The sequence below is a fragment of the Myodes glareolus genome, chromosome 24 (genome assembly GCF_982192425.1).
Source record: "Myodes glareolus chromosome 24, mMyoGla1.1, whole genome shotgun sequence".
NCBI lineage: Eukaryota > Metazoa > Chordata > Mammalia > Rodentia > Cricetidae > Myodes > Myodes glareolus.
The window spans coordinates 49,286,654-49,310,767 of NC_142049.1; the positions used below are offsets into that span (position 1 = coordinate 49,286,654).

General features: G+C 54.6%; 1 protein-coding gene across 1 annotated transcript; it reads left to right on the top strand.

Moving 5' to 3' along the window:
- Window positions 1-157: 157 nt before the first annotated feature.
- Prr12 (proline rich 12) lies at window positions 158-24,114 on the top strand. Its single transcript, XM_087901539.1, has 14 exons — window positions 158-707; window positions 2,146-2,258; window positions 3,103-3,264; window positions 3,350-6,645; window positions 7,119-7,791; window positions 9,238-9,668; window positions 16,680-16,796; window positions 16,935-17,068; window positions 17,392-17,879; window positions 20,706-20,831; window positions 21,050-21,147; window positions 22,813-22,959; window positions 23,041-23,136; window positions 23,224-24,114. Exons 1-14 carry the CDS (start codon window positions 622-624, stop codon window positions 23,368-23,370), a joined length of 6,114 nt encoding a protein of 2,037 aa, XP_087757665.1. The 5' UTR covers window positions 158-621; the 3' UTR covers window positions 23,371-24,114.

Sequence of the window (24,114 nt, forward strand, 5' to 3'; positions counted from 1 at the left end):
TCCCTCTCCCCCCCCCCCCCGCTCCGCTAGTGCTCTCTTCTCTCTCTCTCTCTCTCTCTCTCTCTCTCTCTCTCTTTTTTTTTTTTTTTTTGCATTTGCACGGGATTGTGGGAGGAAGCGGAGCGCAGCCAGACACCCCGCCGCCCGCCCCCCTTCCCCTCCCCCCTCCCCCAGCCGCCTTGTGCAAAGATGGCTGCACCGTGAGCGCAGAGGAGGAGGAGGCGGCGGCGGCGGCGGCGAAAGAACGAGCACCCAGCGCCTGCACCCACTCCGGGGCCGTCCGGGACGCCCCCTCCCGAGTGCGCGTCCCCCTTCTCTCTTGCAAGCGTCGGGGCAAAGGCGGAGACAGCGGGGTCCCTCCTCCCCCCTTTCCCTCCTCCAGGGGGAACCCCCCTCCTTGGCTCAGCGGCTGCACCCCTCCTTTGCCCGCCCCTCCATCCCTGCCCCCTCCCTCCCCCGCCCGGGGCCTTCCCGGACCTTCGGTGGCCGCGAAGAAAAAAAAAAAAAAAAAAGAGGGAGAGGAAAAAAGCAGCGGAGGGAGCGGCGGCGGAGGAGAGCGCGCGCGCGCCCCCTCCTTTCCCCCTCCCTCCCCCTCCCCCCAATTTCCACCGCGGCCAATTCATGGACAGGAACTACCCCAGCGCCGGCTTCGGGGACCCGCTCGGCGCCGGGGCGGGATGGAGTTACGAGAGGTCAGCGAAAGCTAGGTAAGAAGCTGAGGGGGACCTGGAGAAACGGGCCAAGAGGTGGGGGGTTCTTGTCGGGCCTGGGCCTGGGGCCCGCCCGGCGACGCGTGCATCGCCAACTCCCCCTCCGGCTTTTGCAAGGGAGCGGCCTTCTTTGGGTTTGTAACAACGCCGCCGCCCCAGTTTGCAAATTGCAAACTCCGCCAAAGCCAGCTCCAGCTTGCAAAAGAGAAACGAAGCAGGCAAGGCACAAAAACAAATTCGAACCGGGAAGGCCTTGGGAAGATGGGAAGGATTGGCAATGCAAGGCCTGGACTTGCTCCTCATTTTTGGATTCCCGGCTTGCTGACCCCTCCTCCTGGGCGCCCCTGGCTCTGCAACTGCAAAGGTGGGAGGAAAGGAGAATTATCTCGCAGACCTGGGGGGCGCGCACCCCCTCCCAGGTCCTATTGTTCCGGGGCTGAGCGAGGCTGGGCCACTCGGGCCCTCCCCCCTCCAAGAAATTCCGCGCGCAGAGTGGGCACGGGGCCCCGCCCCCTTCTTAAACTAGGTTTCTGTGTGTTGGGGGGTTCCTGGGATTGGGGACACGCCCCCTTCTCCCCACCTCCCGCAAATCCTGAGAATCCTGGATGATGGTACACTGTTTGGCCTCCGGTCCAGGGCCACAGATTTGGGGTAGACTCAGATCTTTTCCTCGTTTGTGTTCGCGTGGTCCCTCTGCACGCGTGGCTAGCCGCATGTTCACCTTCGAACCTGCCTCTCGCCGTTTAATCTGTGTTGCGCGTCCTCACTCTTCACCTGCCCTTCAGCCCCTCCCCCTTAGCACTTGGGTTTCCCCAGGGTGTACAAATTTTTTGAGTGGGACTTCACACTCAGGATCTTTTCTTTCCCACTTGTGAATTGAGCTCCGGTCTGTTCATGCACCTGGCTTTGCCTAAGCCTGTGCACTTGAGCCTCAGCCCCTGGGGATGTACCAAATTCACGTCAGTACTTGTACCTGGGACTTTCCCTGGGTCCTGTCCCCTCTCCACCTTCTCCCCTTGCCATTTGGAACACAAGCTGCCTCCTGCTTCTGGCGTGCCTAGATCACTGCCCTAATTCAGGGTCTGTGCTGTTCCAGCGGGGCTTGGGGTGTCCATGTGTGCCTGCAGGGTTGGACCTTTGGTTCTGTTGTGACTGAGGAGGGTTCCAGGGGAGGACCACGCCTTTCACTGGCTACTGTAGACACCCCCCCCCCCGACTTCCTCTGTCCCTGTATGCTTGTGTTTGCAAACGTAGGACTCTTAAGGGTTCCAAAGAATAGGGTCGTTTTTGTGCTCCCTGCATGGGGCAGCTGGATTCCCTTGTGTTATCTCAGGGTTCCTTGGAGTAACACCTCTAGTCAAGTGGGAGGTTCCCCCAGCTCTCTTCTGAGAGGATAGCTTGAGAAGAGATTCTTACATCTCTCCCTTGCTCTCAGCTTGGTCTACGGCAGCTCCCGGACCTCGCACCCAGAAACCGACATCTTGCACCGCCAGGCCTACGCGGCCCCCCACCCACTACAAAGCTATGCCACCAACCACCACCCGGCAGGTACGGGTCCCCATCCGGAAGGGCTATGGCCGGCCCTCCCTCCAAGACACCTGATTGGTTGCTAAAAGTTCCGCCCCTGCTAATTGGCCTTGCCCTTGGTCCTGGTCCTCGCTCTCTCTCTTTTTTTTAAACACCTTCTCTGATTGGTTACCTCTGAGGCTGTTGGTCCCTGCTTTATTTCACACCGGATTCGTCAATCCCTTTATGGGTCCGCCCCTTTCACTCCTATTGGCTGCCACCCATCAGGGGCCCCCAAATCCCACCTTCTCTTCCAGGCTTTTCCTCCTCTCTCTAGCCCATCCCAGTCCTTTCTTTCCCCGTGAGTTTGCCCGAGCCTTTTGACTCTTTGGTTCCTTTCTTTTTTTTTTTTTTTCCTATTGGCTCCAATTCTTTGACCCGCTCTTTTTTTCTTAGAGTAACCTCATCCACCACCAATGTGGCCCTGCCGCCCACACCTCTGATTGGTTCCCTTCCCTCTTGAATTTTTTAAACCAGTCCAGATTGGCCCCTGGGGTTCTCCTAGTTGGCTCTTTCCCTGTTTTCTGCCTCTTGTCTTTTTGTGAGTTTCTGTGGTGCTGGGAATCGAACCTGGAGCCTTACATATGTAGCCTTAGCAACACCTTCCTTCCCTCCGGCCCTCCCTTTCTATAATTCTGAGCCGGGGTCTCAGTAAGTTACTCAGGTGGTCTTTGAACGCCTGCTCCTCCTGCCTCAGGACTGCGTTGCAAGGCACTGTGTCTCTTCTCTCCCGCCTTTCTCTGAACGGCACATGCTTAGAGCTTTCTCTTTCTCTCTGACCGCCAGTCTTCACCCAGCCCGACTGACCTGTTTTGTGTCTTGCCAGGCCTCTCTGGACTTTTTGACACTGGCCTCCACCACGCAGGCTCAGCAGGGCCTGACGCCTCCGTCATGAACCTCATCTCGGCCCTGGAGTCCCGGGGCCCTCAGCCTGGCCCCTCTGCCTCCTCTCTCCTCTCCCAGTTCCGAAGTCCTTCCTGGCAAACAGGTAAGCCTAGTGCTAGTCCTCAGAGGGCTGGAGAAGGGCTGTCTCGTGGTCCACTCTGACCTGTGGTCTTCTCCTTCATCCCTAGCCATGCACACACCAGGCCCTACGGAGCTCTTCATCTCTGGTGCCCTCCCGGGTTCCAGCACCTTTCCATCTTCCTCTGCCCTGTCTGCCTATCAGCACCCAGCTTCCTTCGGCAGCCGCCCCTTCCCAGTGCCCTCATCCCTCAGCCTCCAGGACCCACCTTTCAGTCCTCCTGCTAATGGGCTCCTGTCTCCCCATGATGTACTCCACCTGAAGCCCTCGCAGGCACCTGCAGTGCCCTCTTCATTGGGTTTTGAGCGCCTGGCAGGGGGTGGTGTCTTGGGGCCTGCTGGCCTTGGCCCTGCTCAGACCCCCCCTTACCGCCCTGGTCCCCCAGATCCACCTCCACCTCCCCGCCACCTCCCAACTCAGTTCAATTTGCTGGCTTCTTCTTCTGCTGCTACTGCTACCGAGCCATCCTCCCCTCAGCTCTACAACTTCTCGGGTGCTGCCCCAGGTCCGCCACCCGAGCGGGCCCTGCCCCGACAGGACACGGTCATCAAACACTACCAGCGGCCAGCCAGTGCCCAGCCCCCACCACCCCCACCACCAGCCCATTCCCTGCAGCACTATCTGAGCTGCGGAGGCAGCTATCCCTCCATGGGCCACCGGGCCAGCTTGGCTTGCAGCCCCCTAGGAGGTGGGGAACCTTCTCCAGGCGCTGGAGAACCTAGCAAGGGTGGGCCCAGTGGAGCCACAGCTGGAGCAGCTGGCCGGGCCACAGGCCCGGAGACTGCTGGGGGTGGTGGGGCGGGGGGTGGTGGTGGGTACCGCCCTATCATCCAGTCCCCTGGTTATAAGACAAGTAAGGGGGGTTATGGACCAGCTACAGGGGGTGCCACCAGGCCTCCACCACCTCGATCTACCGCTACACCCAAGTGTCAGAGCCTGGGTGGGCCAGCGGCTGCTTATGCTGCTGGTAAAGCCTCTGGAGCTGGAGGGGCTGGGGGCCAGGCATATTCTCCTGGTCAGCCTCAAGGGCTTCTGGGACCCCAGGCCTATGGGCAAGGGTTTGGAGGGGGCCAAGCACAGGACTTAAGCAAAGGCCCTAGCTATTCTGGTGGGCCCCCTCAGCCCCCTAGCGGTCCCCCACCTCCTGGTCTGGCTACCTGTCAGAGTTACTCTCCAGACCAGCTCCAAGGCCAGCTCTACGGAGTACAGGGTGAGCCTTACCCAGGGCCAGCTGCCCATTCACAGGGACTCCCCACAGCCAGTCCCTCTCTCAGCTATAGCACTGGCCACTCACCAGCTCTCTCAGGCCATGGAGGGGGCTGGGGCCCCAGTTCTCTGGGAGGTGGTGGAGAGGCTAGCCCTTCTCATATCATCCGACCCCTCCAGTCACCGCCTGCTACCGGTCGCCCTCCTGGTGTCGGCTCTCCAGGAGCCCCTGGCAAATACTTAAGTTCAGTCTTAGCTTCAGCTCCGTTTCTGGCCCCCCCTGGAGCCAGCAGCTATGCGGCCGGAGCAGGTGGCTACAAGGGAAAAGGAGACGGCTCTGAGCTGCTCGCTGGGCCTGGCGGTGCTACCACCGAGCGCACAGAAGATGAAGAATTTCTGATTCAGCATCTCCTTCAGGCACCCAGTCCACCTCGGACCTCAGGGGCAGATGGCTTGGTGGGCGAGGATGGGCCAGCTGATGCCGCTAAGGGACTTGGGGGCAGTGGTGGTGCTGGAGGACCGCCAGGCACACCGTATGAATTAGCCAAGGAAGATCCCCAGAGGTACCACCTACAAAGTGTCATCCGGACCAGTGCCAGCTTGGACGAGGGTGCCACGGCTGCGCTGGAGCTGGGCCTGGGGAGGATGAAGGAGAAGAAAAAGGGACCAGAACGGGGCGGTGAAACCCCTGAGGGACTAGCCACCTCAGTTGTTCACTATGGAGCAGGTGCCAAGGAACTGGGAGCCTTCTTGCAGAAGAGCCCACCTCCCCCACCACCCACGGCCCAGCCAAACCAGACCACACCCCATGGCCTCCTCTTGGAGGCTGGAGGTCCTGACCTTCCAATGGTGCTGCCTCCACCTCCCCCCCAGCTGCTCCCTTCTGTACTCAGCCATGCCCCAAGCCCCTCACCCAGTGCACCTAAAGTTGGCGTTCACCTCCTTGAGCCAGCCTCCCGGGATGGGGCTCCCCAGCCACCTCCACCACCACCCCCACCACCACCACCTATGCCTCTGCAGCTTGAAGCTCACCTTCGCAGCCATGGCCTGGAACCCACAGCCCCAAGTCCTCGCTTACGGCCGGAGGAGAGCCTGGAACCTCCTGGGGCCATGCAAGAATTGCTAGGGGCTCTGGAACCATTGCCACCAGGACCTGGGGACACTGGTGTCGGACCACCTAACTCAGAGGGCAAGGATCCTGCAGGCGCCTACCGAAGCCCCAGCCCACAAGGGACCAAGGCACCACGGTTTGTACCCCTCACGTCTATCTGCTTTCCTGACTCGTTGCTTCAGGATGAGGAGCGGAGCTTTTTCCCCACCATGGAGGAGATGTTTGGTGGAGGGGCAGCTGATGACTATGGCAAGGCTGGACAGACTGAAGATGATGGAGACCCCAAGACTGGTGCTGGTCCACCCCCTGGTCCCACTGCTTATGACCCCTACGGACCCTACTGTGGAGGCCGAGCATCTGGAACTGGACCAGAGACTCCAGGCCTGGGTCTGGATCCCAATAAACCCCCTGAGCTTCCCTCCACTGTCAATGCAGAGCCACTGGGCCTGATCCAGAGTGGGCCCCACCAGTCAGCGCCACCGCCACCGCCACCACCACCACCTGTCTCCGAGCCCAAGGGTGGCCTCACCTCACCCATCTTCTGCTCCACTAAGCCAAAGAAGCTGCTGAAGACGTCCTCATTCCACCTGCTACGGCGTCGTGACCCCCCCTTCCAGACACCCAAGAAACTGTACGCCCAGGAATATGAGTTTGAGGCCGACGAGGACAAAGCCGATGTGCCCGCAGACATCCGCCTAAACCCAAGACGCTTGCCCGATCTGGTGTCCAGCTGCCGCTCCCGGCCGGCCCTCTCACCACTGGGGGATATAGACTTTTGCCCACCCAACCCTGGTCCTGATGGTCCTCTGCGCCGAGGCCGCAAGCCCACCAAGGCAAAGCGTGACGGTCCTCCCCGGCCCCGGGGGAGACCCCGGATTCGTCCACTGGAGGGCCCTGCCATTGCAGGCCCAGCCTCAGCCTCCATAGCCGCTGATGGGGCCAAGAAACCTCGGGGCCGGGGCAGGGGCAGAGGCAGGAAGGCTGAGGAAATGGGAAGTACTCGTTTGGAGCCCCTGAAACCACTTAAGGTGAGGGGGGTTGGGTCTCAGAGGGGGTGGGCTGGACTGTCTGAGTTTGAAGGTAGCAGGGTGCTCTAGGCGTTGAAGTTGGGGTTACCTCATTAAAAAAGCACTAGACAGTTACCTAGGTGGAACTGTGGTGTCCCCAGGGAATGGAATATTGTAATGGGATGCTCATGAGAACCTGGGTTCTAAAGTCTTCTACGTGGACTGCTGGGCTGGGCTGGGCATTCAGATCCCCTGTGCCTGAATGTGATGGAAGGTCTGGGTGCCGAAAGAACTGTTAGCCTGGGTAAGGTCAGATGGATTGGAATCCAGGGCTCACCACCTGGTTGAAGGATTTGGACTTGGAGTAGAGTGAGGTGGGCTATGGAACTCCAGGGTCTCAGACTCAGAAGGATAAAATGTGGATCCCTGGATCTGAGGGAGGAGGCCTGTGGCTTGGGCCCCGGACCTTGATTCTTTGCTCTCCCCATGTCTAGATCAAGCTGTCTGTACCCAAGGCTGGTGAGGGTCTGGGAGCGCCTGCCAACGATGCCGTCTCAGGTGTAGACCACAATAGCCTGGATTCCAACCTGACCCGGGAGAAAATTGAGGCCAAGATCAAGGAGGTGGAAGAGAAGCAGCCGGAGATGAAGTCGGGCTTTATGGCCTCCTTCCTTGACTTCCTCAAGTCAGGCAAGCGGCACCCACCACTCTACCAGGCTGGCCTGACGCCTCCGCTAAGCCCCCCTAAGAGCGTGCCAGCGTCTGTGCCCACCCGAGGGCTGCAGCCCCCGCCACCCACTGCACCCACTGTGCCACACCCTGCACCCTCTGGTCCTTTTAGCCTGGGGGGTGCATTAGAGGCTGCAGAGACTGAGGGGCTGGGGCTGGGCTGCCCTTCACCCTGCAAGCGGCTGGACGAGGAACTTAAACGCAACCTGGAGACGCTGCCTTCTTTCTCCTCTGATGAAGAAGATTCTGTGGCCAAGAACCGAGACCTGCAGGAAAGCATTTCCTCGGCCATCTCCGCCCTGGACGACCCTCCGCTCACGGGACCTAAGGACACTCCTACTCCTGAAGAACCACCCTTAGGCACTGGACCTACGGTCTCAGTCTCGGGTCCACCCCCTCTCCCAAGTCTGCCCAGCACCAACAGCAATGGCACTCCCGGTGAGTTCTCAGAAGGTGGTCTGGGGATGGTGTGAACCAGCAGACACATTGAGGTTACATACTGGCTTAAGGTTTTCTGTTGTGTAGACAAACGTGTGGCTAAGGTGATTTCCTGAGTGACGGGGAAAAAATGCTTTCTGAGAAGAAGCATCTTTCTCTCTCTCTTTTTCCTTTGGTTTATTGAGACACGGTTTCTCTGTGTCTTTGGCTGTCCTGGAACTTACCCCACAGACCAGGCTGGCCTCGAGCCCAGAGATCTGCCTGCCTCTGCCTCTGCCTCCTGAGTGCTGGGATTAAAGATGTGTGCCACCACCTCCCAGCTGAAACATCTTTTCTTTCTTCCTTTTTAAAAAGAATTCATTTAATTTTATGTGCATTGGTGTGAGGGTGGCAGATCACCTGGAACTGGGGTTACAGACAGTCTTGAGCTTCCATGTGGGTGCTGGGTCCTCTGAAAGAGCAGCCAGTGTTCTTAACCACCGAGCCGCCTCTCCAGCCCCTGGAGCTCAGAAATGCTACAAGGAATCCTAGAGGCCTGGTTCCGAGGATGCTGTAGACAGCGTAGGGTGTAAGTGGTAAGGACGGGAAATGGGATAGCAGAGAAGGCTCAGGAATGTGAGCCTCAGAAGTGCTCCAAGGAGCCCACAGTCAATCCTGGGTGTGGGTGCAGTGGGAGAGTCCCCGCCTAGAATCCTCATTGAGAGGCTGGGGGCGTGGCTCAGAGGTCGAGCGCCTGTGTAGAATCCACCAGGGAAGGGACTCATGGGGTTTTCCTAATGAGTGAAAAACCTGGGTTCTATCTACAGTACTCTGAAAAAACAATTGGGGGTCTAGAAAGATGGCTCAGTAGTTAAGAGTACTTACTGCCCTTCTTGAGACCCGAGTTTGGTTCCCAGCACCCACATCCAATTGCCTGTAATTCCAGTTCTACCTCTAGTACCTCTGGTACCTTCTCTATCTCTGTAGGTAGCTGCACGTGCGTTTGTGAAGGGTGGTGAATGTCCCGGGAGGGAGCGAGGACTTGGGAGACACAGAAAGGGTAGCTTTAGTGTTAGGAGCCTCTAGGATGTGGAGTTAGGAGTTAGACACGGGCTCCGAAGGCTTGGAGAGACCGTTCAGACCGGCCAGGGCCTTAGAAGTTCCCTGTACCTGATGAAGCTATACTGGTGGAGAGTGCCTCATCTGCTGCCTTGCTGGTCACCCGTAGTGACATGACATCTGAAGCACTGTGGGTGTGCTGGGGTCTAAGTGGCAGGTAGGGGCGCAAGGATTTGTATGGTGAATAGACCTGGGCATAGTGGCTCATGACTCATTCTAACTAGCGTTTGACACTGAAGCAGGAAAATCAGGAGGTGAAGGTCAGCCTGGGCTACACAGGGGAAGTCCAGAGCAGACCACATATATGATGACTGACTCTCTCTCTCTCTCTCTCTCTCTCTCTCTCAGAGCCCCCTTTGCTCGAGGAGAAGCCCCCACCCACCCCGCCTCCTGCCCCAACACCTCAGCCTGCCCCTGCCCCTCCCCCACCCCCACCCCCAGTTCCAGCCTTGCCCTCACCCACTCCACTGGTGACTCCTGTGGCTAGCTCACCTCCTCCGCCACAGCCGCCACCTCCACCAGCATTGCCCTCGCCGCCCCCGCCACCCCCGCCAGCACCCACAGCCGTCCCACCAGTTGCTCCTCCAGAGGAACCTGCTGCCCCTTCCCCAGAGGACCCTGAACCTCCAGATGCCCGGCCTCTGCACCTTGCTAAGAAGCAGGAGACAGCAGCTGTGTGTGGGGAGACAGATGAGGAGGCCGGGGAGAGCGGTGGTGAGGGCATCTTCCGGGAGCGGGATGAGTTTGTCATCCGTGCAGAGGACATCCCTTCCCTCAAGGTGAGTCTCAGCATTGTTAACAAATGGAGCCTGATTGAGCACAAATGTCCTTTAACAGCTACTGAGTGACAGGTCAGCTGGGTAGGAATGTAGGCACAGGTATCACCTAGGTGGGCTGGCGAGGATGTTTCTGGGTCCACAGTCTGACTTAGCTGATAAAGAGATGGGTTAGGATGCTTGCTTTCATTCATTCTGTCCCTTTCTTCCATGTTACACTCTGAGCCTGTATGTGGTACTGTTCAGGGCTGAGTGGCCTTCAGTCCCTTCTCAGGACTTTGATCAATGGGTCTCTGCATTAACTTCTGCCCCTGCAGAAAGAGGGTTGTCTGGCCAAGGTTGAGAGCAGCACCAAACTGGGTATTTATACATGTTTCGAAGGCTGTGTGGCATTGTGTCCATTTAACAGAATGATCGTGGTGTCTGCCTTCCCCAGGGCCATATGACTTCTCAAGCCGTGGGCTCTTGACCAGATTTATAGGGCCAGACATTAATTTCCTCCTGTGGACTAGGCACCAGAGCCAATCAGAGCAGTTGGTTGCCCCTATAACCTTCGTGCCACTAATACAGCAGTAGGCACATCTTGCCTGGCAGGCCAGTGTTGTGGAATATAGGACTCAAAATTTATTACTTGGTAATTCCATTTCCTGGGGATTTTCTATCAGGGGATCCAACCAGAGTATATTTTTCATTTATGTATTTGACATCAACCAGATGTAGTTATGCTGGGATTAAAGGTGTGTGCCACCACTGCCTGCTTGAGTTTTAAATTCTTGGTGTAGAACTGGACTTGCTGGTGTCAGCCTGCTGTCTAGGGTTCTGTGGGGGCTGTGAGAGGACCCTAAGTCTAAGACTTTCCTGTGCAAGACCTTCCGTGCCACACAGCAGACTGAAGGCCAGCCTGGAAAATCGAGTGAGGGGATGAATACAAAGCCGGGAGTATAGCTCAGTGGTGTGGTGGTGTACCTAGGGTCCATCTCACTGTGAGGGTCAGGCTGGCCTCAGACTTGTCCCAGCTTTAGGATTACAGTACTGCAGATGGAGACCACCTTGCTTGACCATCGTCCAGTTTTATTTTTTGTTTATTTGTTTTTCTTTGTAACGGGGTCTCTACAGAACCCTGGTTATCTTGAACCTCATTCTGTAGACCAGGCTGGCCTCAAACTCAGAGATCCACCTGCCTCTGCATGTGCCACCATGCCCGGCTTCCAGTTTTATAAATAAAAATTTATCAGCAACATACCATCTGTGGGTGTTTTTCATATCCAGTGGCAGAGTGGAACTGGAAATAGCCAATAGTATTAGCCTACTTCTTGCCTAGGTTGCTCCCAGAAAGGTTGGGTGGCTTTTAGGATGTTTGGTTCATAGGCGTACCTGGCTGGATGAGAAGTGAGGGGATCCTGAAGGCCTGGTCCAGCAATAGAATGCTTGCCCTGAATCCCCGGTGAGGAGCTGAGGGTGTGACTCAGTGGGAATGTGTTGGTCAAGCATTTGTTTGGTTCGGGGCGTGGTAGGGCACGTCAGCTGCTCCCCCAGGCAGAGCTGGTGCTCAGCTGGGCCGCCCCCTCTGCTGCTGTCAGAGGGAAGCTGCTCTGCGTGTTCTGCTGGGATTGCCTGTTGACACTGTACACGTTGTATTGCACCAACTATCAGCTGATTCTTTCTGCCATTCACGTGGGTGCTGGGTTGAATTCATGACGAGGACAGAAACTGTCAGGAAGAATCACAAAAGTGTGAGGTGGAGCTAACTATTAATTTTGGTGAGCATGGGGAGTTAGGGCTGAGGTGATAGGTCACTTGATGAGGGCACTTGCTGCAGACAAGGTCTCGTGGGTTTACCTAGGCGGGCCTGAGCCTCACTTGTGGGTAATCTGGGCTGATTTCCGCGGTTCTTGGGCTGTGCGTTTTCTGATCCTGGTGAGCAGGGCTCCAGGCAGTGCCTTCGCCAGCCCCATCTTACAGACCAGGAAAGCCAGTGTGCCTTGGGAAGGGGCCATCCACTGACCAGAGCTGGGCCAGAGGCCAGGGCCCTTCACCGGATACTACCCAGCTGGTGTGGGACAGGGACAGGACCAGGCAAGGACTCAGGTGCTTAAAATACTTCTCAAGTGTGAGCAGTGGCGGGCACCGAGCACTCCTCGAGGGGAGCCAGTCAGACTTCTGCACCAGGTTTGCTAGACTTTATTGCTCCCCTCCTGCCTAGGCACTAGGCTGTCCTGTTGTCATCCTGAGCCTCAGTGTGCTCAGTCACCGCTGATGGCATGGGCTCCTCCTGGTGGTGTATTGATAATGCTCATGTGACCTGGCCTGGCCTGGTCTCTGCAGCCCACACACAGAAGGTGCTGGAAACATTGGATCAGTTGCTGTGATCTTGGGCTGGCTTTTACTCCAGGGCTTGGTAAATACTCTGTAAAACACAGAGGTGTATTTCAGGTTTACTGTTATTCGCTTTTCTGGATTTTTCCCACTTGGTTTGGGTAGTGTTCTGAGGCTGAGCCAGGAACGTCCTCAGTTGAGCTTATGACTCTCAGACCAGCCTCGGAAACATAGCCAGACATGATGGTGTGAATCTGCCGTCTGCAACAGACATAGCCATGGTGTGAACCTGCAATCTGCAGCAGACATAGACACAATGGTGTGAACCTGTAGTCCCAACTCTTGGGAAAAGGAGCCAGTAAGGTCAGAAGTCAAGGTCATCCTCAGCTATGTAACAGATTTGAGGCCAAACTGGGCTACACAAGATGTCTCAAATGAAACAAAAGCTAGGGAAATGGCTCAGTTGGTAAGTCCCTCTACTGAGCTCCGTCCCACAAGCTCTCTGGTGGTATCTACTTGTAGTTCTGGAGGTAGAGACAGGTAGACCCTGGGGGCTTGCTGGCTAGGCAGTTTGAGGACCTGCGTCGATCCCTCAGGTCTCACAAGGCAGAAGGAGGAGGCAGATTCCCACGAGTTGTCCTCTAACTCTATAGTTACACCATGGGGTGTGAATGTGTATATACACAAATGAACTGATATTTATTAATTTAAAAATTAGGTCCAGTGAGATGATTCTTTAGGCCAAGGCACCTGTCCCAGACTCTGGCTTGGGTTCCGTTTCCAGGGCCTTCACTGAAGAGCAGAGGCTCTACTGCTGAGGTCCCTCGCAAGTCTATGTGTAAGATTTTACACTGTCTCATTCCCACAAATAGAAAAATTCAGGGGAGCCAGACGGTGGTGGCGCACGCCTTTAACCCCAACACTAGGAAGGCAAAGGCACGTAGATCTCTGCCAACCTGGTCTACAGAGTGAGTTCCAGGACAGCCAAAACTGCACAGAGAAACCCTGAAAAAGAAAAAAGCTCTCTGGATAACTGTCCAGATTGGACAGTGTAGGACTGGACTCCAGCTCCTCCACTGTTGTCTGTAAAGGAAATGGTGCTGTAACTCGGTCCTACAGGAGGCTGAGAGTCATCCTAGAGGCGTGGCCAATGCCAGCCTCGTGTGAAGAATGGCAGGTTTCAGGAAGTGCTGGGGCGAGGGACTGGGCAGGAGGACTTGGGGTACTGGGGTTGGGTGGATAGCTGCTCTTGAAGACATAGCTTTTGCTGGTGGGGCTCTTGGTCAGCAGGGAGATAGAGGAGGTGGCTAGGGGTAAGTCCAGAGAGCCACGAGAGCCACGTGTTCCTTGCCCCTGTCCGTGACTGCCTTTCTGTTGTTTGGACCTTGTTTGGTTTTATTTTGTTTTATGGTTTTGCTCTGTTACTCTGAGAGGCTTTGAACTCCGGCACACAAGAAATTTTCTTGTCTGTCCAGGCATGGTGGCCCCTCCTAGAATCCCTGCCCTCAGGTGGAGGCTGACTTGTCTACGTAGAGAGTTCCAGGCCACTGGATCCAGCTGACCTTTCTCTTCACATAGCTTGTGTGGGTGTGGGCAGCTCACCTGCTACATTCCTCCAGCTTACGGCAGCAATGGCTGCTTAGCTTGTCACAGGTCATAGGTCACATTCTTGGGAGATGATCTGATTGGTCCTAGTCAGTACCAAGATGGGAACCAGTGCTAGTCCTGCCCAGTGAGCTGACTTCCTCAGTATGGGGTCCATGAGCTGGACGTGGTTGGTGATGTGAGAGAGCCTAGATGGACAATCCTTAAAGATAAACTGGGGAGGATGAAAGGGTGTGAAATCTGGGTTCGTTCCCAAAGAATGAAAATAGGGGACTGGAGAGATGGTTTTGCAGTGAAGAGCGCTTGCTGCCCTTGGAGAGGACCTGAGTTCAGTCCCCCACACCCACACTATATTCCTTAAGACAGTGGCTAGTTCTAGCCCCAGGATGCGTTGCCCTCTTCTGGCCTCCACTGGTACTGCACCTAAGTGCACATACCCACAGACACATGCGGTAATGAAGACTAGGAAGGGTGTTTTGGAGGAAGACCAAACGCCCAGCTGGGAAAAGCAGAGGGGCAGATGTGGAGAGGGTTGGTGCCTGTTGAGGAGCCCCAACAGGACTTCCTGGAAGTCTCTTCAGAACCAGAACAGTGAGTTTTGTGTTCACACTGGCTGGGCAAGAAAAGTCACAGACTCGGAAAGTCTGTGACATGAACTGCAGCCTTTGAGAGGTCTGATTCCTACAGGGCAAGGTTTGGGATGAGAGAGGACACAGGCATTGTCTCCCTGTCAGGCTGAAAGTCTGGAGCTGAGCAGAAGGTCGTCTGCAGTAGACTCATCTTTGGGGGCCTGTGCCCTAGCCTGTGATGTCACAGAGAAGGAATGGGAGCTGTGTGGTAGCCTGGAAGAAAGGACTGGATTCAGGGTTCCTGCATCCCTGCTGTATCTCTGTGCGCCCCTTTAGCCAGAACCCGCTGTGTGCCTCCTATTCAGCAAGTTGTTAGATAACTCCTCCTCTACATGCCCACGAGGGTGGAAACAAATTTCACCAGGCCGAGACTATGCTGGTCATTACGTGGCATGCCAATACCCATATTGTGCTGGCACTCAAAGCAGACATTACCAATAGATCCCAGATCTTGCTACTTCTGAATACAAAATTAAAAGGCAGACCTGACTAATCAATTGCAGTTACCTGAATTCTTTTTAGTCACTTGATCTGTAGCCTTTGAATGCAATAACCACATCTGTGCACTCTTGTCACCCAGGACATACTTCATCCATGACTGGCTTGCTCCCTCATATGCTTTCTTCAAGCACCCATTTAGACTTCACCTCTGTCAGGAAGCACTTTTGTGTCTCTGTCTGTAACTCAGGCTGGCCTCAGCCTCAAAGCAGTCAAGACTCCCACAATGCTGGAATTACAAGCATGCAGTACCACACCTGCGTGCTTCGTGCCTGTACTTATCTCCTCTGTGGAGCCCGCGTGATGGGATCCTAGTGCTCACAACCCTGGGAATGGAGGACTCAGAGGTCAAGAGGGAGAACCTCTCTGCCCTTGTTGCCCTTCATCTGCCAGGTTGATGACTCTCGTACCTAATACCTAACTATGTTCTGGCAAAGCTAGACTCCTTGTGGTGTTCTTGTTTCCCGGACCTAAGGATGGGACCCTGGGAAGAAAATGTGCTAGGAAAATGCCCTGTTTCTGAGCCACACCCAGCGCCTCCCAGGGGATTCTAGCTAGGCAGGGGGTCTACCATTCAACTATCTCCTCTGAACTCTTCTTGAGATAGTGTCTTAAATATGTATCTTTGCCTGGCTTTGACCCCTCAATCCTCCTGCCTCAGCTTCCTAAGTAGCAGGGATAATTGGCCCACACCGTTATGACCGTACTCCATTCTGTTTCTGTGTCTTACTGCCTGTGTTTTTAATGGCTCATGGAAGGCCCTGTCGTTGTTAATGTCACCTCAGACTGTTGTACTAAATTGCAGGAACCTGGGTAGCAAGAAAAAAAATGTCTTGCTCACAGATCTGGAGGCTGGGAGTTCAAGGTCAGCCTGCAGCAGATTTGGTTTCTGGCAAAGGTGTCTTCCTGGTTCTGAATGGCACCTTCAGGCTATACTCCCCACAAGAAGGGGCCAGGTTGAATTGTCTCTGCCTCTAAAGATTTTTTTTATGTGGGTGGGCCCTCAGGCCAGCTAGAGCTGCCAGCATTTGTGATCCATCTAACATGCTAGGGACTGAACCTAAGTCATCTAGAGGAACCTATGCTCTCTTAACCAGTGAGCTGTCTCTCTTAACCTAGTCCCATAGATTTTTCTCTTTATATTATCACAAATTATTAATTAGTCTTGTTTCCATTTTAGCTTTACATTCAGAGGTAGTGAGATCTGGGGTCTGTTAATGATGTCTGCTTTGAGTACCAGCTCCCATATTGAGGCTTGCGTGCTAGATACTGTTTTTGTACTGGTAGTTTGCTTACACACACTCAATTTTCTATGACTCTTAGATCAGTCACGTGAGTGCAAGAAGGTGTTCTAGCAGTCTGCTGAAGAGGAGGCACAGAGAGGGTCTTGGCCAAAGTCACGGACCCAGGGGAGGCAGGGATGCTGGTGTTGGAGATGTCCACGGCTCTGAGTCTCTGCTGCTGTGACCCTGGGTCTAGCGAGCGTTCGTGTATCAATGGTGGGTGGGTGTTCAGAGTTTACCTTACTTAAGTAACAGTAAGTTAAAACACTGTGGATTACGCAAAAGAAGCCTACCCAAAAGTTAGCAGGTGGCTGGACCAGATTGTGCAGCCTGCTGTCCGAGATGCTGGGGAGGACCTAGGAGGCTGGCAGGAGTTTGTCCCAGATGACTGGGGGTGTAGCTCTCACCAATGAAGTCAGCCGTGTTTCTGCACACACAAGACTCTGGGTTCAACCCTGGCCCTGGGGGGAAAAGAAAAAGAAAAGGTAGAATTTGACAGTAGGAAAGCATGGATAGAATCAGGCTTCATCCTGGGGCCGAGGGCCTCATGAGACCATTGTGAGGGCAGTGCTACTTGTGGATGGGTCTTGCTGGGATGAGAGGCATGAGCTACCGTGCCTCTCCAGCCTTGTGTTTTTCTCTGTGGAGGGTAACCTTGTAGGCCTCCCTGTTCTCCTCCTCAGCTGGCACTACAGACTGGCCGTGAGCCTCCACCTATCTGGCGTGTCCAGAAGGCCCTTCTGCAGAAGTTCACTCCAGAGATCAAGGATGGCCAGAGGCAGTTTTGTGCCACCAGTAACGTAAGCCTTTGGATTGGGATAGAGTGCTCAGTACTGGGGTCCGTCTCTGGCATGGCCCAGGGCAGGGTGGGAACCTCCATTTCTGGAGGTGGGTTGGGTAAAGCATGCCGGCTCTCACAGGCTTTGGTCCCTCCACAGTATTTGGGTTATTTTGGAGATGCGAAAAACCGATACCAGCGCCTCTATGTGAAGTTCTTGGAGAATGTCAACAAGAAGGATTACGTGAGGGTGTGCGCTCGGAAACCTTGGCACCGACCCCCATTGCCAGTCAGGTACTGACCGTGACAGGGTCTCTGAGAGGGAAGGGTGTGAGGCTGCTCCACACACTGGAGATCAGTGAGGAAACTGGAGCTGGGAGACAGAAAGAGATCAGACAGACCCTTAGGGGAGGTGACAGAGAGGGGTGTAGACTTTGGCAGAGTCCCAGAGAGAGGAAGGAGAGGCATATAGAGACCAGAGAGCAGAGACTTCGCTACCCACAAATGAGGAAAGCATGAAGAACATTTGTGAGCATTAGGGGATGTATCTCAGGTTCCCAGGGATGGGAATCAGAATCTTCAACCTGCTGATGGCATTCACTTCTGTCTTTTCCCAGACGGTCTGGTCAGAGTAAGGGCCCTACCCCTGTGGGGGGCAGCTCTGCACCTCCATCTAAAGCCCCAGCCCCACCTGCTAAGCCTGAGACCCCTGAGAAGGCAACATCAGAGAAGCCTCCAGAACTGACACCCGAGCCCGCTGTACTCGAGCCCCCTGCCACAGAGAAGCCATCCCCACCCCGACCTGTGGAGAAGGAAAAGGAGAAGGAGAAGGAAAAGGAGAGGGTAACCCGTGGTAGTGATCGGCCCTTACGGAGCGAACGGGCCGCCAGTGGGCGGCAGATGAGGACTGACCGGAGCCTGGCCGCAGGACAGTCTACCACCTCCCGGCTGCCCAAAACCAGGCCTACAAAGGTGAAGGCTGAGCCACCTCCGAAGAAGAGGAAGAAGTGGCTCAAAGAAGCAGTGGGTAACGCCTCAGCAAGCGGTGGACCTGGCGGGAGCTCATCAGACTCGGAGTCCTCCCCTGGTGCTCCCAGCGAGGACGGTAAGTTTTCCCAGGCAGAGGGGTCACCTAGGGAAGAGGGGACAAGCTGAGTGCCAGCCTGAGGGCTGCTGATAACCTCCACAAAATGGGGACAAAGGGAACTCCCCAGTAATGGCAGAAGCTAACAGTTAACAAACAATCACACTTTCTATGTAACAGTGTCTGCTGAGACCTCAGTACATAATTGCTTAATGTTCAGAGCAGTCGTAAGTGGTAGATGCTGTAACTCCCACCTAGAAGCCAGGCCTACTGGCATAGGCCAGCCATCCAGGGCTACGTAAGAATACTGTATCAAAAAAATAATAAAAGAAAAGCTGGGTGGTGGAGGCGCACACCGTTAATCCCAACATTTGGAAGCAAAGGCAGGTGGATCTTTTTGTGAGGTCAAGGCCAGCCTGGTGTACAGAGTGAGTTCTAGGACAGTGGCTACACAGAGAAACCCTGTCTCAGGGAAAAAACAAAAAGAGCCAACAAGACATTTCCAAAATAAAAATAAGCCCGAGATGTATCTCAGTGTTTTCAGTATTGCAGAATAAATGAATGGGTTAGAGGATGGTGTACAAATAAGGGGACAGGATCCAAGGGGGAGCACCTGTCGTGGGTGGCTCCCCAAGGCCAGCAGGTGCCCTTTATGTTGATGGATGGATGATTTGGATTCAGCACAGGTCAGTTCCACAGGCCTGGGACAGATGGGGGACCAGCCTCTCTCCTGGGGCCTAGAGATGGTGGTGTTTCTTCTGATTATCTGGGTGACCCTGGGAAAGGCATGACCTTTTATTTCCTCGTCTGTAGAATTGGTCTCATAATGGGTACAACCTGAAGAAGAACCTTGCCTAAAATGGGCACCACAAGGGCTCTGTGTCAGCCTGATGCTCAGCGTGGTGACACCCATATGGCTGCCCCGTGTCTTCTTACCTTCAAAATAACAGCAGCAAGGCCTTCTCTGCTAGATTTGGATAAGGTGTATGCTCCCTTTCACACCCTGTTTGGTTATAAGTGGCTAACATACCACAGCCACTTGCAAAGATTCTAACATACATTTATTTTATATTTGTGTTTTGCTTGCATGTATGTCTGTGTACTTGTAGGCAGATTTTTCTGTCCCACCAACCAGCTCCCAAGTCAGTCTGGAGACTTATTAATTGTGAAATCTTGGCCGATAGCTTAGGCTTATTTTTAACCAGCTCTTATAACTTAACCCATGTCTTTTAATCTCTGGGCTGTCTACCACATGGCTTTTATCTCTGTCCCATTTGTGTGTCAGACTCGCTCCGCTCTGGGTGGCTACCCTGGTGTCTTGCCCCAAATCTGCCCCCCCAAATCCTGCCATTTAGCTTTTTATTAAACCCAAAGCACTGACCCATCTTCATAGAGCACAAAGATTCCATAGCACGCACCATGCGTGTGCCTGGTGCCATGGAGGCAGAACGTTTTGGGTCCCCTAGAACTGCCATTTGCGTGCTGGGTCCTCTCAAGAGCAGTTGGTGCTCTTAACCACTGAGCCATCTTTCCAGCCCCTGTGTCTGTCTGCCTGCCTTTCTCTCTCTCTCTCTCTCTCTCTTTCTCTCTCTCTCTCTCTTTCTTTCTTTCTCCCCCCCCCCCCTTCACTTCATATTTCAAGACAGGGTTTCTTTGTGTAACAACCCCTGGCTGTTCTTTAACTTACTTTGTAGACCAGGCTGGCCTTGAACTCACTGAAATCCACCTGCCTCTGCCTTTGCCTCCTGAGTGCTGGGATTAAAGGCGTGTGCCATTGCTGCCTGGTTCCAGTAATTTTTTAGACTTAAGTCTGTGTTTGACTTTAAAAGCAGTGGGTCAGCGTGGCTCTTTCCCTCGGGAGAGCAGCGGGTCAGCATGGCAGTGGGTCAACGTGGCTCTTTCCCTCAGGGGAGCAGTGGGTCAGCATGGCAGTGGGTCAGCGTGGCTCTTTCCCTCGGGAGAGCAGCGGGTCAGCATGGCAGTGGGTCAGCGTGGCTCTTTCCCTCGGGAGAGCAGCGGGTCAGCATGGCAGTGGGTCAGCGTGGCTCTTTCCCTCGGGAGAGCAGCGGGTCAGCATGGCAGTGGGTCAACGTGGCTCTTTCCCTCAGGGGAGCAGTGGGTCAGCGTGGCAGTGGGTCAGCATGATTCTTTTCCTCATGGCTTTTTCATCTTTTTCTTTTTCCTCCTTCTTTTCTTCGCTCCATCTTCTCTGTTTATTATTATTACTATTATTATTAATTATTTTGAGGTGGTCTTATGTAACCCAGACTGCCCTGGAACAACTTGCTATGTACTTGTGGGTGGCCCTTGGATTTTTGATCCTCCTGCCTCCACCTCTGGCGTGACAGTGCTGACATAGGCATACATCATCATGCCCAGTTTCTGTGGTGCCAGGATGGAACCCAGGGTTGTGTCTATGCTAGACGAGCATCCTGCCTGCTCAGCTGCATCCTCGGTTCTCACCTCTGACCTTTGTTTCAATTGCATCTCACTGTGTAGCTCTGGTTGGCCTTGAACTCAGAGATCCACTTGCCTCTGCCTCTCAATAAAGTGGAATACAGGTACGGCCACCACTCTCAGCTGATCGCTGTCTGAATTCAATGCTTTGGTAACCAATTTTGTTTCTGTGGGTTTCAGTGGAGTCACACTGGATTAGGCCCGGTTTTCTGCCCCAAATGGTTGTTGTCCTTCCTCCATGTTCTTGTGATGTCGTATGTGTCCTTCCGTCTTTAGCAGGAGCCTCCTGCTGTGCCTTTCAACTAGGGTCTGCACCGTGGGTCCGTGCCATTGAAGTAGTGTGTGTTGTACGGTAGCCTAGGGATAAGTATTTGTCCTGTCTCTCCCCAGAACGGGCAGTTCCGGGACGGTTGCTGAAGACACGGGCCATGCGAGAGATGTACCGAAGCTATGTGGAGATGCTAGTGAGCACAGCCCTGGACCCGGACATGATCCAGGCCCTGGAGGACACGCATGGTGAGCTGGACCAGAGAGGAGGGATGGAGTTGGGGGTGGTTGCCGTTTTCCTGAATGCTGAGGCCAGGGCCTATGGTTGGGCCTGGAGTTGAGCACTGGGTACTTGGTCATTGATGAGGAAAGCTGGGGCCTGTGGAGGACACGGATTGTGAACTCGGGGAGTCTCAGGGAGTAGGGGATTTGGAGCTGCTGTCTTCTGACAACCCCTCCTCTTACAGATGAACTGTACCTTCCACCCATGCGGAAGATTGATGGCCTCCTCAATGAGCACAAGAAAAAGGTCCTGAAGCGGCTGTCACTGAGCCCGGCGCTGCAGGTGCTTGGGGGCTTAGGTGGGGCTTGCAAAGGGCCAGATCAGGTGTGGGGATTGGGGTTTGGGGTGTGGGATATCAGCTGATTGAGGTTCCTTGAGTACCTTCCCTAGAGGGGAGGGTCATTGCAAGGGCCTGCTGTCCTGGGCTTGACTGGGAGATGAAAGCTAAGCTGGCGAGGTCTCTGGCTCCCCAGCAGGCCCAGAGGATGTTAGTAGAGCAGGGGATGGGCCTGACACTGCCATCTGGCTGCCACCCTATCGCCTGGCTCCTGTCCAGATGAGACAGGACTTCCAAATCCCAGGACACATTCCTGCTTGTCCATTCCCTCTGGAATGGCCCGTCGAGCTGGATGGAACATCCCAGGGCCACCTTGAGACTCTTGAAGCAACAGTGCTGAGGATCTAGTTCTGGTACCAGCTGGTACTGTGCTTCAGGCCCTCGGTTCTATCCCCAGAACTGCCTTACCCGGATGTGGTGGTGCGTGCCCGACACTGTTCAGGCTGTAAACATGGGAGGCTAGTCGGGGTTCTGGAAGAGGGTAGTTCTGTTTGGATTATTTGGGATGACTTTTAGATTGTCACTGAGAATTCAGGGGTAGAATATTAGATTGTCTTGAGATAAATGCCTGGCAACATGTTAGTCTGACTTGGAAAAGGTAGGGTAAAAATTTTAGTCTGATTCTCAGGATTCTGGTTAATACATTCTTTTGTTTTGGGGTGTTTTTTTTGGGGGGGTTTGGTTTATTTGAGACAGAGTCTTACTAGGTAATCTCGACCAGGCTGGCCTTGAATTCAGGGTCTGCCTGCACAAGTCTGTCTTCCCAGCTATCTGGTAGGCTGAAAGAGGACAAAAACTCAAAGCCATCTTGGGCAACTTAATGAGGCCATGTTTCAAGGTGATGGAAAAGGCAGGTGAATCTCTGTGGGTTCAAGGACAACCAGGGCTACACAGTGAGAGCCCATCTTTAAAAGCATTAGCTGGGCTGGAGAGATGGCTCAGTGGTTAAGAGCATTGCCTGAGTTCAATTCCCAGCAACCACATGGTGGCTCACAACCATCTGAAATGAGAAAATGAGATCTGATACCCTCTTCTGGCCTGCAGGCAGACGCACAGACAGAATATTGAATACATAATAAATGAATGAATGAATGAATGAATGAATGAATTTAGCACTAAAGCTTGCTTAAAAAAAAAAAAAGCAATAGCCACCAAAGGGAGAGCGTGAACTCTGGGATTGGGTGGTAGTCAGATGTTCTGGTTTGCACAGTTCTGGGATGCACAGTTTTAGATAGATTTTTTTTCTGTGTGTGAGTGGAGACCAGAAGCTGGCTTCAGAGCCTCTGTATTTGCAGTTGTGAGCCATCCCATGTGGGTGCTAGGAACCGAGCCGGGGCTGTCTGCAGGAACAGGGCTGTCTCCCCGTGCCCCAGAGCACAGTTTGGGGTGTTACAGATGAGGGATAGAAAGGTGCTCCTTGTGAGATTTGAGGCCATGCTAGAGTCATAGGGGCAGGGAAGCCAGGCTCAGGAGACAAGATATGCCTGTGGGGTCTCCTAAAACTGTGTTGGGGTACAGTGAGGCCCCTCAAGATCCAAGAATCTGAGCACTGGAGTTGGGTGGTGCGTGGGTCCAGGGAGGTGGTCACTGACCCTTCGGCTTTCCCACAGGATGCCCTGCACACGTTCCCGCATTTGCAGGTGGAGCAGACTGGAGAAGGCTCCCCCGAGGAGGGGGCTGTGCGGCTGCGGCCTGCCGGGGAGCCCTATAACCGCAAGACGCTCAGCAAGCTCAAGAGGAATGTCGTGCGGGCCCAGGTAGGAGCTGACCCAGGAAGGGTGACCCTGGGCGGAGTGGCGCTGGGCTGAGGATCTGAGCGTCTGCTCGTCTGTCTGCAGGAGTTTAAGGTGGAGTTGGAGAAGTCGGGGTACTACACCCTCTATCACTCCCTGCACCACTACAAGTACCACACCTTCCTGCGTTGCCGAGACCAGGTGAGCCCCCGGCCCAGCCTCAGCCGCCCTGCCCCACCCTTCTCTAGCCGTTACTTCCCTGCGTAGCTTCACCTCCGTTTCCCACAGACCCTGGCCATCGAGGGCGGCGCCGAGGACCTGGGCCAAGAGGAGGTCGTCCAGCAGTGTATGCGGAATCAGCCATGGCTAGAACAGCTCTTCGACTCCTTCAGTGACCTGCTGGCCCAAGCACAGGCCCACAGCCGCTGCGGGTGACCGCACCCTGCCTGGCGAGGAGGGCTCCTCCTCCATGACCGAGAACTGGACAGAACTGTCCTCCGGAGCTGCCTGCCAGGAGGGAAGGGGTCGTCCTCAGCCAGGCTGTACCCACACAGCCCTCCCCTCTATCCCTCTTACGCCCTCCCCGATTCGTGTACAGAGAAATTATTTATATATATGTATAAATGTCTATTTAGTAACACTCGCCCTGGCCCAGCCCTCCCAACACAGCCATCGCTCCTGCCCCTCCACTGTGTACATAATGTATAGGAAAATTCTATGTATGGTTGAGGGAGGTGGGGCAACTTGAGAGAACTGGGGGCCCCCCTCCCCTCTCAAGCTTCCCCCTCCAAGCCAACATCTTGGCTAAAGGCTGCTCCCCAGGGGTGTGTGGTGTTGAGTGGGAGGGGCCAAACATCTTGTTAATTATTTTTAATCTTATTTATTGTACATACCTAGGGTGGGGGAGGGGTGGAGAGGGAGGGTGAGAAGGCTCCCCTCGCCCTGCCCCTCCTGTTCCTTTTCTACAGCATCTGTCTCCCCCACCCTCAGCCCCACTTCCCTTTGTCTTCTCAATGTGGTTCTATTTTTTAATGCCTTTCTCTGCCCCACCCCTGCTCCTTTCTGCCCTGTCCCCTCCTCTCCCGGACCTCTTGCTCTTGGGCGCTGTACAGCTCCCCTTGTATACACTGTGTACACAGAACCAGCCAAACGAGACCCAACAGCAACACTTTCCCAGCA

What these genes read in the sequence shown, in the direction of transcription:
- Prr12 (XM_087901539.1), top strand. Translation starts at nt 622, where the DNA reads ATGGACAGGAACTACCCCAGCGCCGGCTTCGGGGACCCGCTCGGCGCC. An exon ending in CACCAACCACCACCCGGCAG is followed by an intron (nt 2,259 to 3,102) that starts GTACGGGTCCCC and finishes GTGTCTTGCCAG; the next exon opens with GCCTCTCTGGACTTTTTGAC. An exon ending in CAACAGCAATGGCACTCCCG is followed by an intron (nt 7,792 to 9,237) that starts GTGAGTTCTCAG and finishes TCTCTCTCTCAG; the next exon opens with AGCCCCCTTTGCTCGAGGAG.